At 40.8% G+C, this 17,992-nt stretch overlaps 1 protein-coding gene across 8 annotated transcripts in view; it reads left to right on the top strand.

The window, feature by feature from the left end:
• The window catches only part of Elmo1 (engulfment and cell motility 1), a 536,338-nt gene extending 524,801 nt beyond the window's left edge, over positions 1 to 11,537 (top strand). For 7 of the 8 annotated variants that reach the window (XM_063276615.1, XM_063276610.1, XM_063276616.1 and 4 more), the window contains 2 exons: positions 5,141 to 5,218; positions 10,104 to 11,532. In XM_063276615.1, the coding sequence (XP_063132685.1) occupies positions 5,141 to 5,218; positions 10,104 to 10,304 (279 nt within the window). In that variant the 3' untranslated portion in view covers positions 10,305 to 11,532. Of the gene's footprint in view, positions 1 to 5,140; positions 5,219 to 10,103 lie in introns of all 8 variants that reach the window. The other variant, NM_001395578.1, reaches the window with a different exon arrangement.
• The last annotated feature ends 6,455 nt before the right edge of the window (positions 11,538 to 17,992 follow it).

The raw sequence follows: 17,992 nt of genomic DNA, 5'->3' as shown, positions 1-17,992 counted from the left end.
ATTAGTAAATACTATTTTCTAAGGCACTAATGTCTTCATTATTTCCAGGATGTCATAAAAAATTGAATGGATGGATGGATGGATGGATGGATGGATGGATGGATGGACAAGTGGATGGGTAGGGCATACTGCTGTAAACAGATAAACTTGTCTGTAAGTGGAAGCTGTTTCCTTGTGCTTACCAGGTGTTCCGGCCACTTTTGCCATTTCCAGCCTAACTCAATATTCCATCAGCCTAGCTCTGTCCTTCACTTGAGAATTACTTGCCTTATGATATTATTATCCATAGACCTTATTTTTTAAGCAGTGTCAAGCAGAAAGGAAAGCCACCATTTTACCTCAGCTTCACGCCCACAACTATTTTCCCAGGACCCAAAGAGACTCCCTTTGGGACTTATGGGTAAGAAAGGGCTATCTACAATTTCAAGGAAGAGTTAGCCAAAGTGTATCTACAACAGGACCACCTCTACCTGGTGTCCAAAAGCCAAGTCATAGTGTTAGCTCTTTAAACAGTTTTTGCAGCTATGGAGCAGCTTCTGAGATTTTGTGTAGCAGAACTCTCCATGAGCTAAACTTCTGAACAAGACCACCTTAGGCACTAGCATCCAGAAACAAGACTTTGTTCAGTGACTTAGTCTTGTCATGCCATAGGATGGCAATATAAAGGCAAGAGAGTTGGCCCTTCCCTTGAGGTTTCTGCTACAGAGCACCTGTATATTTAGTCAGTCAGCACTGACCTTCAGAGATTTGATGAGCTCTAACAAAGAGTGGTGACCAGGGCAGATGTGGCTCAACCCCTTGGAGCTAAAGCAGTGGCTCTCAACCTTCCTAATGCTGTGCCTCTTTAGTACAGTTCCTCATGTTGGGGTACAACCGTAAAATTATTTTTGTTGCTACTGCATAACTGTAATTTTGCTACTGCTCTGTGTCATAATATAAATGTTTTTGGAGACAGAGGTTTGCTGAAGGGGTTGTGACCCACTCAGTGGGTCAGTTGAGAACCACTGAGCTAAAGTATAAAGATTTAACAGAGGTTAGTGCAACAGGAAAATGTTGATGGGGGCAAGAAGTGTGGAGATTCTTCGCAGTAGAGTTTTCTGACATTTGAATTATCACAGAGGGATAAAACTTCAATTTTAAAGAAACTAGGGATTGTAAACTGACACTCTGTAATTTTGAAAGTCTTTGATGTTTTGTGGTGTGTTTTAGTCAGGTATTCTTGGCTCTTGGCTCCCTAGTTATGAGGCTTGTAGTTGGGCAGCCATCAAATATTACCAAAACACAGACTTCACTGAACCCTAGAGGATAAAATATGAATGTACTTCATATAAGAGGAACTACCATATGTCCATGTTCAGAAAGAAATGTAATGTGGCTGTTGGTAGCCATCTATGGATTGCTGAGTTCATTCTCTGGCTCAGACAAATGAACATCTTGGAAAGACAGAAGACCATGTGTGGAAGAAGGGAAAAATAACTGCTTTATCCCTTCAGGATGAGTGAAACCTGGGGCTGGGATCCACCAAATGAATGGTACTTTATAGGGCTGCTGGGTCCCCTCTCCCTTCCCCTATTGGTCCTACTTTGATATCCAGCCCCATGCCTTCCAACCATTTCTCCTCACAGTGTCTTGTAAGAACAAGAAGCCACCAGAACTGCTTTGCTTTCCCTTGTCTCCCTGTGATCCCTGACTGTTTCACTGAGCCCAGCTTCCATTATGCCATGATAACCAAGACAAGAAGCAGTTTCTACTAGAACTTAAGTTCTCATCTTAACTAAATATCCTGCTATTTGGTTGACTTCACTAATCTTTAATTCGCTGAGTGTACTGAGCATCTTCCTGGTTGCCAGGAACTTTAAATGCAGAGATTAATATGGTCCGTTCCTGGTTCTGGGTGTCCAGTGGATTAGGATAGATGTATAAACATAGTCACCATTTATCACATGTCTGTGAAAAGAAGCAAATAAACACAAAGGTAATGAAGAGAAATCTGAGACTAACCAGGAGGACATGACACCTGAGCTGGGTTTTAAAGTGGCATCCACCAGGTATGGAGTAGGCAAGCTTCCAGGTAAAGGGAACATGAAGAGAAGACCTCATAGGAAGAAGCACCTTCTGCCTGCGTCTGACTAGACAGGGACAACTAAAGACACTGTTTTGAAGAACTGTGGGGCTGTTCAGATGAACTTGAGCCAGAAGGTTTGAGAGGTTTACCTTTGTGAAAAGGGCAATCTCTGTGTTAAAGGGATAAAAGATAGTTTTTTCTTCTTTTAACATAGAAACTCAAGCTCATAGGTATGTAAATGAGTAGCTTTGAAATCTACTACTATGTATATGGCCATACTTAACATCCACACATATGCCAAACTATTCCATGTATCTTTCTTCAAAACACTCTTAATGTGACTGAATAGCTGGAGAACCCACATAGTTCAATGAGCTCTGAGCAAAATGACCACTGTGTTGTTATCCAAAGTGATATGAAAAATGGTAGCAAACACTGTATACTAATGATATGTTGTATAAAATTCTATTCTCATATTGCCAGTCCATCACTTACCTATGAAAAATTCAATGTTCAAATGCCTTCTTATGCTAAGGTACTGTTTCTCTGAGTACCTGTGACTCTGCCTGTCTTGTTACAGTTACCATAGCTACAGAACTGAGTGTGAGACTATGAGTTCAGAGGTCTCAGCAAGTGGGGGGTTGTTCAGCAACTCTTGTCCCTTCTCTCCCCATATCAAGGCCCATTCAAAGCCTTCCTGGACAAGGCAAAGAAGTCCTTTGCCTCAGGGAACAGGGCAGAGATAAGCTGCTATGAGATCCAGCTTCTCTCATAATTCCAGAAGGAACACAAGACCTTTACAGTGAGCAACAAAACCCTGAGGTTTTAGATACCTGTGAGTGGTGTGTGTGTGTGTGTGTGTGTGTGTGTGTGTGTGTGTGTGTGTGTGTGTGTGTTAGGCGCAGAGGGAGACACTAGCCAAGATCAGTATGAGCCTGTTCAGCTGCCACCTGGAGCCTGTCTTTCTTATGGGCAGTTTGAACAGGTGGCAGTTTCTGGAGAGTTAGCCTGGGAGGTGCCATTGCTTCCAGCTCTGCATCCTCCCTTCTTAAAGTACTGGAAAGCCAGCTGACCTTCAGCAAATGACTCAGTGTCAGCAAGCCAAGGATGTCAATAAAACCCATTAAAAATGATAGCACCCTTTCATGCAGGCATGCAGCTGAGAGAATGAATTCCTCCCACCCCTCCCAGGGAGCCCTGCTGAGATTAGAGTGGGAATTGACATTCTCACAAATTTCCCATTTCCTGCCTGTATTTATCAGGAATCTAGGTCATGGCAGCTCAGATCCTTCATGTCCTGAGAAGTGTATACCAAAGGAGGGTAAAACCCAAGGTCATTGTGCTTCTTCCTGTGTACCTTCTGGCTCTCTTAAAAGAAAAAACATCTCAGTTCCAACATCCTGATTGCCAATGGCTTCAGCACCTAGTCAAGGGCATGTGTCTTAGCTATGTGTTGTTCACACCAGCTGTTGCCACTGTTGTTGCACAGGCTTGGGCAGAAAGACCTTGGTGAAATTCACCTTGTCCTGTTTATTTTCAAAAGGACCTCCTTGAAGCTAGACTTCCAAAGCCAAGCCACCCCTCCTTTCCCTCCAGTCTTTCAAGTATGAGTCAGAGTCCTTCCAATGAATGACTCTCAGATCAATAAAGAAAAAGTCATTTCTATAAGATTTCTAATCAAAAACAATTTTAACAAAAACCTATTTTAAGAGGACATAATGGCCCATAGTCCGAGCACCCAATAGTCATTTTCATCTCACATGCTCACTTCCAGTCTCTGTCTGCAGGCTGCATTATCACAACCATGACCAATAGGCACATTTCTCCTGTTTTATTTTTAAACTTAACATTAGACTCTCCTTCACAATTATCTCACCATTTGTGATTTCCTTAATACCCAAAGAAGCAGGAGAGATTTAATTTCTCATAACTTTCCTACAAGTAATAATTTGTAACTTTGGCTTGCTTGGGGATTTTCTTTTAAATACTCCCAGGAGTATAATTCGTGGTTGCTGATATGTGGGGTTTTTTATTGATTTTTTTAAAAGATGACAACAATTTATGGTACCACTGCTACAACTGTCAACATTTTGATTATAAATTTAAAGGCCCTGAGACAGTGTTAAAAAAACAGATGCCAAACTCAATGGAAAATGTGCTTGCTTGCTTACTTGCCTGATTGTTATATAACTTTCCTGGAGCCTGAATGGAGGGCTGAGGGAGAAAGTGAATAAGAAGTGGAGAGAGGAGTTTATGCAGACGAGCAGACAAGCATCCGTGATTCAGCATCCTTTCCTTCCAGGGTTTCTATTTCTGGTGGAGTGAGGGACCCTTCGAATGTGAGATGCATGACTGTTTATAGCCTATGTATTAGACATGGTACTAGGTATATCAGCCAAATTTATCTAGCCACAATGCAATCAAAGTGTTCTTAAAACTTGGTATTGTAGGTCCGCCTCATAGTGTGCACTTAGTAAGTTCACATTAGTGATTTAATGTCTTCTAATTCTGACATCCATGCTTCTCCTTGATATCCTGTAGCCTCAGTGGATAAGTCTTGGATGTGTATATCCTTCGCTTACAGTGGTACAAAGATCCTAGGATAGATATCAAGATAGGGTTTACTCAGAAGTCTTATTAACTCTGGAATAGCATCTATATTTTAGAGGGTCCATACCTCTATGGGTTTCTGTTTGCTAGGAGTGATTAAAATTGATCACCCTTAATACTGCTAATTAAAGAGTGGTCTACCTTTCTATCTTCTTGGAAGGGAGATACACAGTGTTGTTGGCCATGTGCCATTAATCTCTCAAAACCCTGCCTTACAAAAAGGCAGTAATAAAGCTTGTCCCTGTGTTCTTATGAAAGTAAGGTCATTCATGCAGGCCTGTGCTGAATGCAGAGGAGGACTCATGCTGGGAACCTGGAGCAAAACCCTTCCTTTTGCCAGCCTTGTGGGTCCTCCTCTTCTCTGAACAGAAAAGAGGCCATGTTCCATGTTTAAGCTCAACTATAAGTTTTGTAGAAAAGAACACAAGTTTTGTTGAATGTCATGTTTCCTTTATTCTCTCCTAGGAGGTGCTTGAACTTGCTTTCTCCATCTTATATGACTCAAATTGCCAACTGAATTTTATTGCTCCTGACAAGCATGAGGTAAGAGGTCTTGGTAAGGGTTACTTGATGAGAGAAAAATAAGCAAAGATCCTAGAATAGAAGAAATGTTACTTCTTGTAGAAACCTGTGTTTGAAAATCACAAATAGAAGGTTATCTTTTTGACATGGAGCAGACACCTCCTAGAAAACCACCAGCTACAACAGCTCACACTTGTTAGCAGCTGAATCAGCAACCATGCTTTTGCCCAGCTTCCCTTCTGTTACTATAACAAATACCGTGGTTTGCATTTGACTTGGAATAACAGTTTACATTTGGCCTCTCTTTTCTGTGGTCAGTTGCCTTTAGATGAGTGTCAGGTGCACATGGAGGAGACGTCTTCTTGCTTCGTGGCAGCAAGGATGCAGAGAGAATGTCCCAGTATTCCTCTTCAGGAATATACCATCCAAAGTTCTAACTCTTTTCCACTGGCCTTACCTCCTGAAATGTCCAGCATCTCCAAATATTTCTCCTTTAAGACAATGTTTGGGGGATATTCAAAGTCTAAACTGTAGACTAGTCTTAAAGAAAATTGATGTGCAAATGACTCAGGCTCAGCAAGGGCTTAACTAATCCAGAGGCAGAGGAAACACTAGCTCTGGCTTTGATGCCTACTGAATATTTAAGTTTTGCTCCAGAGCTTCTCCAGATAAATGGGTGTCTCTATTCGTGGGAGCATCTGATGAAGTACTTTCTCTACCAAGTCTCTTTAAGTTATTTTAAGAGGTTTAGGGCTGTCTCTTCTGTTGGAATCTTATTTCCAAGATGCTTTCATTCCTTTTTGACATCTTGTTATATGTATAATTTGTTCCTCTTCTTGAAGCACACTGTCAGCTATATTTAAAATATTTAGCATAAGTCTAAGAAAATGCATTTGTAAAATAAAGTAGCAGTTATGGTTGATTTAACTTTTTCTCTTGTAAATTAGACCCCACCATAATGCTTGAAACTTTATTTTTAGATAATACCATTCAGATTTTTGTTTTGCATGTAACTGCACAAACAGCATTTAGAAGGAAGGAACATTTGAATAGAATCTGACTTTTGTTCCCATCTCCCTGAGGAGACTCAGTCATTTCAAAGGTATTTAGTATCTGGTTTTCTCTGGTTTGAAGATTTTGAATAAAATTATCCATCCCAAAGAAAGAGGAAAGATTAGACACAAATCCCGCATTTAGAATGGTACTTAAATATAATTCTGTGTCACTTGACATTTAGTTTGCAGAAGGGTAAGACTTTGTCTTTATCTTGCTGAAAATAGATGCCATATCTTCCTATTTCTGTTTTTAAGTAAAGTTGTGGTTATGAACAAGCCAACATATCCAAGATATAGAAGAGACACAGAAAACAACCAAAAATAGAAGTTGGGCTGTTACTTAAGTCGCTGCCAAGCTATTTTCCCCAGTGTGTGCATTAGTTCCAGATAAGGATAAATGCTATATGGCTGCCAAGCTTTTTTTTAACATAGCTGCCACTTCTTATAGACTGCATATGCTTATAAGAACTTTCAATTTCTTCAAGACACTTGCATATCTAGTATCATTTTATTTTCATAATTGCTACATGGAATAGAAGGTTCTTTTTCAGATAAGCTCATTAATCAAGGAAAGAAAGAGGCCTCCCCAACTGAATCCCTGACAAGAAAAAGGATAACAGGTCTGGAAGACTAGCTTGGTCAGCAAAGCCTTTGTTGTCCAAAGGTGACAACCTGAGCTCTGATAACCAGAATGCAGGCACAAGCCAGGCACCGTAGCACAGGTGTGTATCCCAGTGCTTCTGCAGTGTGAAGGGAAGAGTTCGAAGAAGTTCATGGGCCAGCTAGCTTGGCATGCACAGCAATGAACAACACAGAGACCCTTTCTTAAACAAGGACCAAGACGAAGACCAAGACTTCCACCCTGTGGTACACACATGCACACATGAACATGCACATGCACACAGGATAATTATAATTAACCTTACTAGCTCTGTACCTGATTAAATACTACACAAATTTAGACATTCTGGAAGGCAGCTGTCTAATGTGGGTGCCACCAGGCTAAGGTCAAGGTGACAGCAGGCTATATTGTCTCTCAGAGGCTCTAGGAAGACTTGTATTCTTACCTTTTTTCCACTTCAGAGATCACCTGCATCCTTGGTCTTTATCCAATTTCCTCAGTGGCAACTTGAATTCTCTCTACAAACCTGTCTCACTTTCTGTTCCATAGTGAAGTCATTGTCTTTCACTCTTCTGACCTTTTCTTCTCTCTGAACTTAAAGGCCCTTGGAATTACATTGGGTCACATAGATAATCTAAAATAATCTCTCTCTGTTATAGTCAATTGGCATCAACTTTAATTTTTTTCACTCAACTTAAGCTCTTCCCTAGATCCTGGGAATAGACATCTTTGAAGGAGTTTTCTGTCTGCCCCAAGCTGCAACATCATTGTAGTATCTCTCTTTTTCAGGAATTCCTCGTAGTCAGAAGTCTCAGCTATTTCAGTGAAGCCTTTAAGTAACGCCAGTGGTGTGTGTGTGTGTGTGTATCTGTGTGTGTGTGTGTGTGTGTGTGTGTGTGTTTTGTTGTTGTTGTTCTTGCTTTGTCTCTTTTGTAAAGGTTAGTGTCCACTGATGATTAATTGCTGTCTAAACTCTGGCTATACTAGAGTTTGCTTTGCCTTGTTGCAATTCCATCATTCGAATTCATTCATGAGTGAGAGGATATAAAGAGAACCAGGCTTCAACAACTGCTTATGTTCCTAAAGTTAGAACACATGATGACAGGACAAATACTTGATTCCTTCGCCAATCTCTAAAATAATAACTATGTCCTAAAGAAGATAAAGAAAGTATATTTGGTGTTTGAGTGTCATTATGATGTCAGAATTTAAACATATTTGTGTCTTCATATGTTGCTGTTGTCTTTACTAGTTTCCAGGTTACCCTATCTGTCTTTCTGGTAAGACAACATAGTCCAGATTCACCTTGTGTAGTTCCTGCTTTGTTTCTATCAAACTTACTTAATTTTGATAGGAATTTTAGTAATTAGCAAACAGTACCTTGGTAAAAAGATAAAATTATCACAATTTGGTTATAATTTTTAGGCTTTTCAGAAAACAGCTGAAAGTGAGATTTTTTTAATGTAAAATATATCATGAATTAGTGTTGAGAATTTCAACTCAAATTTAGGAGTACACGAGTTTTGTTTATTGGTCAATGTAATTTTGATGAAAAGGTCACTGCCCGCTGCTTCTCAAAAGCAATACTGCTGTAGGTTAATCTGTACCAGGAAGGTAGCCAAGGCTGAGAAGTCTTTGTTCAAAGGAAAATAGTCCTAGGACTTAGGGATCACTGTGACATGCTGCCAGAGCTGTGAAGGCCTTCTAGAACACAGCACTCACAGGCACCCATACCTGGGTGTTTGTCACAATGATCTAGGAAGCTTTTATAAATAAGGTCTCCCACCTATGACCAACAAAATCAGTTATCTCCAGGCAAGGAATTAGGTATCTATTTCTATCTGTTATTTATGAGCAGATAACTGGTTGGATGTGGTCAAAATGTCTGAGATATTCATGAGCACACTGGTTTTAACAATGCATTTGAGTTTTGATGGGCTGTATGCTTTGTCTGAGATCACACGACTGAGGTAGAAAGGAATTTTTACAGCTCTCCTCATGCATGACTCACACCAATGCCATTGACGTGCATTGTGGAATATTTCCATTGCTTGTAGGTTTCAATTGCTCCTGCTGAAATCTCCTATCACATGGTGAAGCATACCCTAGGTAACCAGATATACGGTGTGTAAGCTCATTTGGGCTGGAATTACAGCTTGACCCAGAGAGTACAGGAACAGATGGAATCTAGAGATGATATTAGGAGACATTCCAAACCAGCAAGAAGCAAGACAGTTGTCAGCATGGAGTCCTATTTAGGGCCAAGGACCACTTTACAGGTGAATAAGCAGTATCCATTGAATACACAGACCATTTTCTGAGATTTGGCTCTTTCTCCAGACACTAATGGTACTCTTTTGAAGTTAGAGCAGAACTCTACTCTCTGAAGAGGAATCTGCAAAGAACAATGTAGCTTTTCTAATAAATGACCTATGGTTCCTTCTCCCCAAAATTTCATAGTCAACTGAAGAGACAAAGGCTATCATTTATTTTATAAAGAAAACAAAAATACTTAATAATGTAATCCAGTGTGTTTTCCAAAAGAGGTGATGTCCCTAGGAATAAGTCGCTAGAAGTCCTGGGTGTTAGGGACCTGAACACAAGAGGTTCAGACAGACACTCAACCTACCTACATCTTCCTAAGATAACCAATGAGGCTAGCCATTTTAGTTACCAAACACTGAGCAACTGAAGGCTATTTTCTAGGTCTTATTTTGCTAAGAAACTTAAAGGCCACCTTGGCTTCATGATGGAACTGAGCTGTTAATGTCTATGCTTAAATATTAGATATGATAAGAAGGCATTAGCTACTAAACAGGGAACTGTGTTAAATATCAAGGAAGAGAATGTTTGGCCTGCTACTAAGTGCAGACATATTGGGATACATTTCACCAACATCTTAATTAGCAATATCTGGGAATCCAATTCTTTGTTTGCATAGGGAAACACTATTACACATAAGAGGAAGCTTCTAGAGTCAGGTTGCCTGAGTTCAAAACCTGTCCACTCCATCTTTCCTACATCACTCCATTTTCAGTGCCTTGGTTTTCTAAACTTGAAAAACATGATAACAGGAGTTTGTGTCTCTGTTAAATAGAAGGTATAGAGAGGGTGTGTGTATTAGATGAACACCTAAGACCACCTGGTACATGCTGTGTACTAAGTGCCTATAATTAGTGTTCCCACAATTACCATCAATGATGTTCACTGCCACCTCCTCTCCCACCAGTACTGCATCTGGACAGATGGGCTGAATGCACTGCTTGGGAAGGACATGATGAGTGACCTGACACGAAATGACCTGGACACCCTGCTGAGCATGGAGATCAAGCTTCGCCTACTGGACCTGGAAAACATCCAGATTCCGGATGCACCTCCCCCCATCCCCAAGGAGCCTAGCAACTATGACTTTGTTTATGACTGTAACTGAACTGGCTGGGCCCTGGACACATTCCTCCCAAACTGGAAGATCTAGCTATCAGCAGAGAAGAGAGCAAACACATCCACATGTTGCAACCACCCTTTGGTGGAGTAGAAGCTGCAGGTCACTTCTTCCTTTGGCCTCATTTTTAGCCCTCCCCCCCACCCTTCCTGGCATATCACCATCTCCTTAAATCTATTTCCTAACTCAGTGTTTTAGATCCTTTCCCATTGCTACAGCTCACTGATGGGTCATGAGCAAAAGTCACCCCTAGTAAGAAAGTCAAAAAGTCTTCTCATTGTAACCAGCTATGAGCATATCCATCCTTCCTTCCTTCCTTCCTTCCTCCCTACCTCCTTCCTTCCTTCCTTCAATCTTTCCTTCTTGCCTGGAGTAGGAAAGCCATTTAGTCCCAAGCTGCCCCATATTTGCTCACCAAACCAAGAGAAATGCCTAAGGCCAGGGCTGGATGAGATGGCTCTGCTAGTGAATAAGAAGACCAAAGGCCTCCTACCCCTTCTCTCCAGGGTCACCTCTCATCATCAGCTCTATGTGAGTTGAGACCGCTTTCTCGTTGCCTCTCTCCCCCTTCCCTGCCTTGGTCTTGCTTTGGTCCACTTTGGTCTCACATGTAGCAGCAGCAGCCTCATTGTAGTTCTCTACAGCATCAGGTCTCCTAAACAGTCCAGAGTCCATGCCTGTTCCTTGTCTGCACTGTGACCATGACCACCCTCTCTATCACACTGTCTAGTCGTGGGCCTCCTGTCCTTGCTCCAGCCCGGACCTGCCTTCTTTATTTCTTCAAGCTCCCAGCCCTTAGCAGAAAGCACAAATGAAGTCAGTAGTCCTGCTCCATCTCTGATAGACTAAACCTAACCGCCTCTAAGGCAGCTGTTGCTATCCAACAGTTCCGTGTCACCTTCTCCCTGTGGCTCCTGCCACAACCCAGGTTCCCCAGGGTGGTCAAGCTGTCAGACATCCAAGTTTACATCGTTGTAATTATTATAGGTCTTTAAAATTTACAAGGGTTTGGGGTTATTTTGTTTTGTTTTGTTGGCTTTGTTTTTGTATAAAAGAGTCTAACATTTTTTGCCAAACAGATATATATTTAATGAAAAGAAGAGATACATAAATGTGTGTACTTTCCAGCCTTTTTTTTTAATTATTTTAACCCCAAACATCTTCCTGAGAATAACATTCCCTTAAACATGCTGTGGAATAAAATTAAATGTGATGAGTTGGGGAGCTGGTGTTTTGATTTAGTAACGTGGGTACTTGCTACTCCAGCATATCCATCACCTGGGAACTTGTTAGAGATGCAAAATCAGGCAGCCCCTCCAGACTTCTGAACCGCACTGTTTGAGGAGGTGTTAATTTGAAAAGCATCAATCGGCAGCTCTAAGCCTTACCGATATTATTTCTAGGAGGTACATCCCAACTCGCCAAAGAGATGAGACTCACTGTACAAAAATATGATCTATTCCTTTTACATTGCTGCCTCTTCAGCACACTTCCCCATTATTTCCCCCTTACTATTTCATGATTTATAGAGCTAGTCCAATTAAAGATACTACTGACACCAAGCGGACATGTTGCACCATGGAAAAGAATACAAACCCACACACCTGAAATCAGTTACACCAAAACCAATCTTACTGTGAATTAATAAGTTCCTGCCAGAGCACCACAGAGATTTCTTCTGAAGTCAGCTCCCCTACAAATGTCATATGGATCGTAAACTCTCAGGGCTGGGAGGGATGACAGAACTCCATGCAGTGCAGCTAAGCCACTCTGAACTGGCAGCCAAGCTGTAGGTACATGTAGGCGACTGCTCTTTGTGGCTATCAAAATGGTCGATTACAGATTGGCCTGGACTCAAATGACATGGTCCAGAGCACCCCATAAATTGCAAAATCCATAGTCATTCGCAGGGTCATTCTTTCCAGCAGAGTGCCCACATCTGACACTTCAGATTGACAGGTTGACATTTCCTCCATTCTTAAGCTTGAATCTTATTAACATGCATGCCCTTCCTGACAGAGTCATCTCCTGTTTTACCTGCTATGTAATAAGTTAGTTAAAAGAAAGTGGATAGAGGCATAACACTTTTTACTTCAAAGCTTAAGCAATCCACCTGTCCTGTGACCTGGCTGAGAAGAATTCATCTCTTGGTATTCCTAGTTTGGTCCATAGATTAGAAATTTGTGGGGACTTTTTTTTCCTTTTCAATTTATATATGACACTTGTGCACATGTAGGGGACAACACAGTGTTTTGATCCATGTTACACTGGGTAATGAGAAAGCCTCTCTATTGCCATAATCTTTTATCATATTTATAATGAATTCACTAGAAATCTCCTCCTCTAGTGATCACAACCTTGTGAACTATAACCACATTCCTGTGCTATAGGACCCCAGAGTGTACCCTTTCTTTCTCTCATTGTGCCCACTGGCCAGTCCATTGTATGCCCCATCCTCTGTTCTCTCTGGCCTCCAGTATTCACTCACTATTCTGCCCTCAGCAGCTACAGGATTCCATGGCAGATGTTCTGCTTACTGTCCTTGAGCCTATCTCATTTAATAATGTCTTCCAGTCCCATCCATGGTGTTGAAAGCGACTACATTTTATCTTTTTATGGCTCCATAGTAGCCCACTGTGTACACATGCCACCTTTTATTTTTGCACTCACCTCTTGGTGGACACTGAAGTTGATCCCACATCACCAGGTTTTGTGCAGTAAATATGAGAGTGCAGGTTTCTCCTGATAAGCTGTTGTTTCCTTTTTAGTATGTGTGGAAGACATTCCTCTTCACAGACTGACAACAGCTTAAGAACAAGCTGTCATTCTTCCGTATTTATTTTATTTTGTGGCAAGGTGGGAAAAGGTTGTTGCCCATATTCAACACCTCACCTCTCCCAAGGCTGCTCAAGGCATTAGAGTACATAGTGAAACCTGTCTCCAAAGTTAACAAAAAGCAGATACTGTGGTAGTGAAAATGAGGGGATGACTGGCAGAAAATATATTTAGAGCTTAGAAAATGTACTCACCATGGAAGAAAAGAACTTTCTAGGTAAAGCAAAGAGTATAGAGTTGGGAGAAGGGAACACCTGTGACCACACAGGAATCTGTAAGCCTCTCTGTGTGTAGGGTACACACAGCAAAAGAAGGAGAAAGGCATGGAACAAGAATTCAGTGACAGAGTCGGCAAGGGACTTTCATTTGAGGACAAAAGAAAATGCATTAGATGTGTTATTGTCCATTTTAGCATTCACAGGAAATACCACAAAGCAGCTATGTGGGGAAAAGATTAGAGTTGAAGAAATTGGAAGCTGACATACAGCAAAGAAATAGTTACTGAAATAGTCCCAAGCTGGAACCTTCTGGACCCAGACTTTCAATCTGCAATTGGAAAGGGGAAGGGCAAGGGGAATGAAGTCATCAGAGAGGCAGCACAAGCTGGACACAGAGACTTAATTAAGGAGGGACTGAGGGAGAGAAAGTGCAGTGGACTCCTGGGCTTCCGGAATAATGCATGGGTAAGCACCTAATAGGGCTGGGCCCATATCTAAAATCAAGAAGAAAGGCAGAAAGGGAGAGTTTAGGGAAGGATAATGCAATAAGATAATAAGATAATGCAATAGGTACATTCGTTGGACTTCTCCGAACAGAAAATTAAGATGTGGGGCAAGTCACTTAACCATTGTGAGCCTCTTACGTCACTTCTAAAATGGAATTCTCATTAATTGGGAGTATGAATAAGATGTCTGCAAACTGTCAGTGCTCAGAAAGTACCCTTCCCATTCTCTACCATTCTCTTTGCACTCTCCCTCTCCTCTGTTATTCATAACAGTCTGTGTCTAGGATCTTTACACAGTTGAAGTAAATGCCATGTTTTCAGCAATCCAGGAACATGTACATTTCTCTGTGGCTGGTGAGGAGGGCACACATTATAGGAAAGAGGCATGGAATAAGAATTCAGGGACGGAGTCGGCAAGGGAATTTTACTTGAGGACAAAAGAAAATCCATTAGGAATGTCACTGTCTGTTTTAGAATTCAGAAATATTGTAAGACAGCCATGTCAGGGAAAGATTGGAGTCAAAGAAATTGGAAGCAGACATAACAGCACAGATGTTATTGAAATAGTTCAAAGTAAGAACTTTTTGAACCCGGACTTTTAAATATGCAATTGGAAAGGGGAGACCTTGTTTTGTAAGGAGAGCAGAAAAACTAGAAAAATAAAACTCAATATAGATAACAGAAGATCTGAGATAAAACAACAAAATCACAATTCAAAAATAGGTTCGGAAGAGAAGGTTGCATGCCATAATGCTATATGAAAATATAATTGGAATTAAAATTTTATGTAATTTATTTCTTCTGAGAGAGGCTATGTATGTAAAACAATCACTTCAAGTCCAATGCTTATTTTTAATTCAGAAAAATCATCAAAATATACTCAGATGAAGGAGAGAAATGACTACAATTTTTAAAACCTCCTGACATAAGGATAGTTGTTCCATTGAGTACCAAGCCTAAATCTGGACTTCCTGGAAGCCAGAAAAAAAATGAGGAAGCATGTTGGGATATACTGCTCTCGTGTTTTTCAACATCATACTCATAAGGAAATATCCTTCTCCCAACTTTGGGAAAAGACATTCCATTAAAATAGCTGCTTCAATAGATAACCTGTAAGCAGGTCATGTCTGTCACCATTGTGCAGAGTGGAGGATGTGCCCATTGGCCATTTGAGAAATAAAGTAAGTGGGTGCCTCTGAAGGGACCATATGAGCTCTGAAGTGAGTTCAGGGAAAAAGTGATCAGTAGGAGACTGGGAAGGGGACTCTCAAAGTAGAGCCAGCAGGAAAACTTGGCCCTGGAAAGGTCCAGAAACTCATGATCTTCATCCAACGCTAGAAGACCGGTCCTTGGCAGAGTATAAGAATTAAGGACAAATGGTGCAAAATTCCATGGAGCTTCCATGGCCAGCAACTATACATAGTGTCCAGAATATAAAAAAGAAATATGAGACAATGTTTTGAAGTTGGTTATCATTGAGAATTAGAAAAAGATTAAAATGAGTACAGTGTATACCTAAAGTGACTAAGTGACTTAATGTGCATTGCTGAGCCTGCATGGTAAGCATGAGGGAGGAAGGCTGGCCTGAGAGAGTAAGAAGGACAAACAGGCTTTGCCCATCGAGTAGCAATAAAAGGCCGCTGCTGCACTGCTAATTGTTTTTTGTTCTTATGATAAAAGTGAATTGTGTAATAGTTTGTTTGCCTTATAACTCCAGCAGGAGAATCTATAATGGTGTGGAAGTCCAGTTGGGTACCCACTGGTGAAGCCATCAGGGTTTAATTGATAGTTCTAACCCCATAGTCACATAGATGTCCAAGTCAAATTCAGTGGACACAAAACAAGACAAAAAGTAATTAATGTAGGAAAAAAATCTGTGGAGAAGAAGGGGCACTAGTAAGGGTGGAGGAGACAAGACCGTATGGAGGAGAATGAACAGAATATATTATTTATATATATGAAATTGTCAAAGAAACAAACAAAAAAATATAGAAAAAGAAAACTGACTTCTAAAAGTTGTTCTCCAAGCACCACATGTATACTCTAGTACGTGCACACCCAAATTCACACCACACACACACATGCACAAACACACACACATATACACACATACACACACATGCACACACACACATACACACACACATGCACAAACACACACATACACATACACACACATGCACACACACACATACACACACACACACACACACACACACACACACACATGCACCAAACACATTCACATTACACGGGCACACTCATACCACAAATGCACAGACAGCACACACACTCACACCACACATACACACTCACACCATACATGTACACACATATATGACATACGCAACATACATAAAATAATAATAACAATTAATTAATAATAAGTTAATTTAAGAATTTTAAGATTTCTATGTTTATGGAGGCCAAATAAGGATGTTAAATGTCCTGGTCCACCATGCTTCATCTTACTCCTTTGAGACAGGGTCTTTAATTAAATGTGGAGCTTGTCTGTTGGTAGCCATTAAACCCCAGAGAGCCTTCTGTCCCCTCCCAAAACCCTGCAGCCTTGGGGTTACAGCCATGTACACCCATGCACCGTTGTTTCTTTTAAGTGGGTGCTGGGATCTGAACTGAGTACTGTGAGCACTCTTCCCTGAGTCAACCCTTCAAGCCCTCTGCATTGCATTTTAAAATCCTCAGTCAGAAAGGGTGTAGATCCAGATGGGAAGGGAGGTGAGGAGGAGCTGGGAAGGGTCGGAGGAATACATAATCAATATACATTGCATACAAAAAATATACTTTCAATAAAAGAAAAAATAAAAACACAAGACAGAAAAAATAAAATCCTCTGTCAACAGATTTCCCTCTTCTTCTGCATTCACCTATCCATGCTGCTTTCCAGTCCTCAGGCCTCAGCTGATCTACCCACCATGCCAGTCCCTCCTGAGCTCCCCTTGAGTTCTCCTGGACTCAGCTCGGCTGTCATTTTCCTCATCTTATCCTCTCTGACTGGTCACTCCCTCTTGTCATCTATGGGCAGCTGCATCCCTATTTACACCTCTAATTTGTCTGCCCCAGATTTCTCAAAGCTTTAACTAGTAAAGAGAACTCTGTCAATATGGGTAATTATTTTTAATAGACTCTTAGCCATCATTAATTTGAACTATCCAGATGCAAAAAGAAAAAAAAATCATTCTTAAGTCAGCCTTTGTAAGAACCATGATACCCTAGCAAGCGCAAGGCCCTGGGTTCGGTCCCCAGCTCCGAAAAAAAGAAAAAAAAAAAAAGAACCATGGTACCCAAACTCAAGGTCCCACCAAAATGTTCCCTTTATTAAAGACTAAGGACATGAAAGTGTTCATAACATTCAGTAACTTTCACTGAACAAAGCCGTTAAGGGCACATGGCAACATTTAAGTTGATGGTTGGGGGGCCAGGGAGAGTCAATTTTCTTAAAGAGTGTGTAGGTCAGCTGTGGATAGCAAACACTGAACTTGATAGATTATTTAAAAGAAAAAAAGGATGCGAAGTTAGGACTGGGGTGTGAGTGGATCTGGGAGGAGTGTGGAGGTGAATATAATCAAGATAATTCCATGAAGTTCTCAAATAACTAATAAAATATTACAGGTAATTTTTGTACAATCCTTTTTAAACATCAAAATGCCTAACAATTATATTATAGCATATGTATTACTTTCAGTAGGTGATGTTTGACATAGAGTAAATATTCAGCTAAATAATGCATATTAAATACTTTCAGTTAGTTCTCTTTGATGCCCAAAGGCAAGCCCATGTCCAGTTTTGAGGTTCCTCTGAATTTGAAAGTAAGATAGAATTCTATCTCTTCTTGCTAGAATGAGATAAAATCTTGATTTCCAAATCATATCCCCATCTTCCTGTAGGTAGGGCCATGTGAAGAACAGACAGATCAGGCTTTGGATGTGACCTGGAAAACCAGGATCAGTGGTGCAACCTGCAGAGATAAAGCTAAATATGGAAACTGAGTCAATGCACAAAAACTGAACAGGACCAGAAAAGACAGTGCAGATAGTGGCTACCAGTACTCTATCTGCTGCCAAAAAATGGTTGTAACATCTCCACAGCTTGCCTTTGT

The sequence above is a fragment of the Rattus norvegicus genome, chromosome 17 (assembly GCF_036323735.1).
Source record: "Rattus norvegicus strain BN/NHsdMcwi chromosome 17, GRCr8, whole genome shotgun sequence".
In the NCBI taxonomy this organism is placed as follows: domain Eukaryota; kingdom Metazoa; phylum Chordata; class Mammalia; order Rodentia; family Muridae; genus Rattus; species Rattus norvegicus.
The sequence above is the reverse complement of the archived record's forward strand: the minus strand, read 5'-3'. Positions and strand labels throughout refer to the sequence as shown.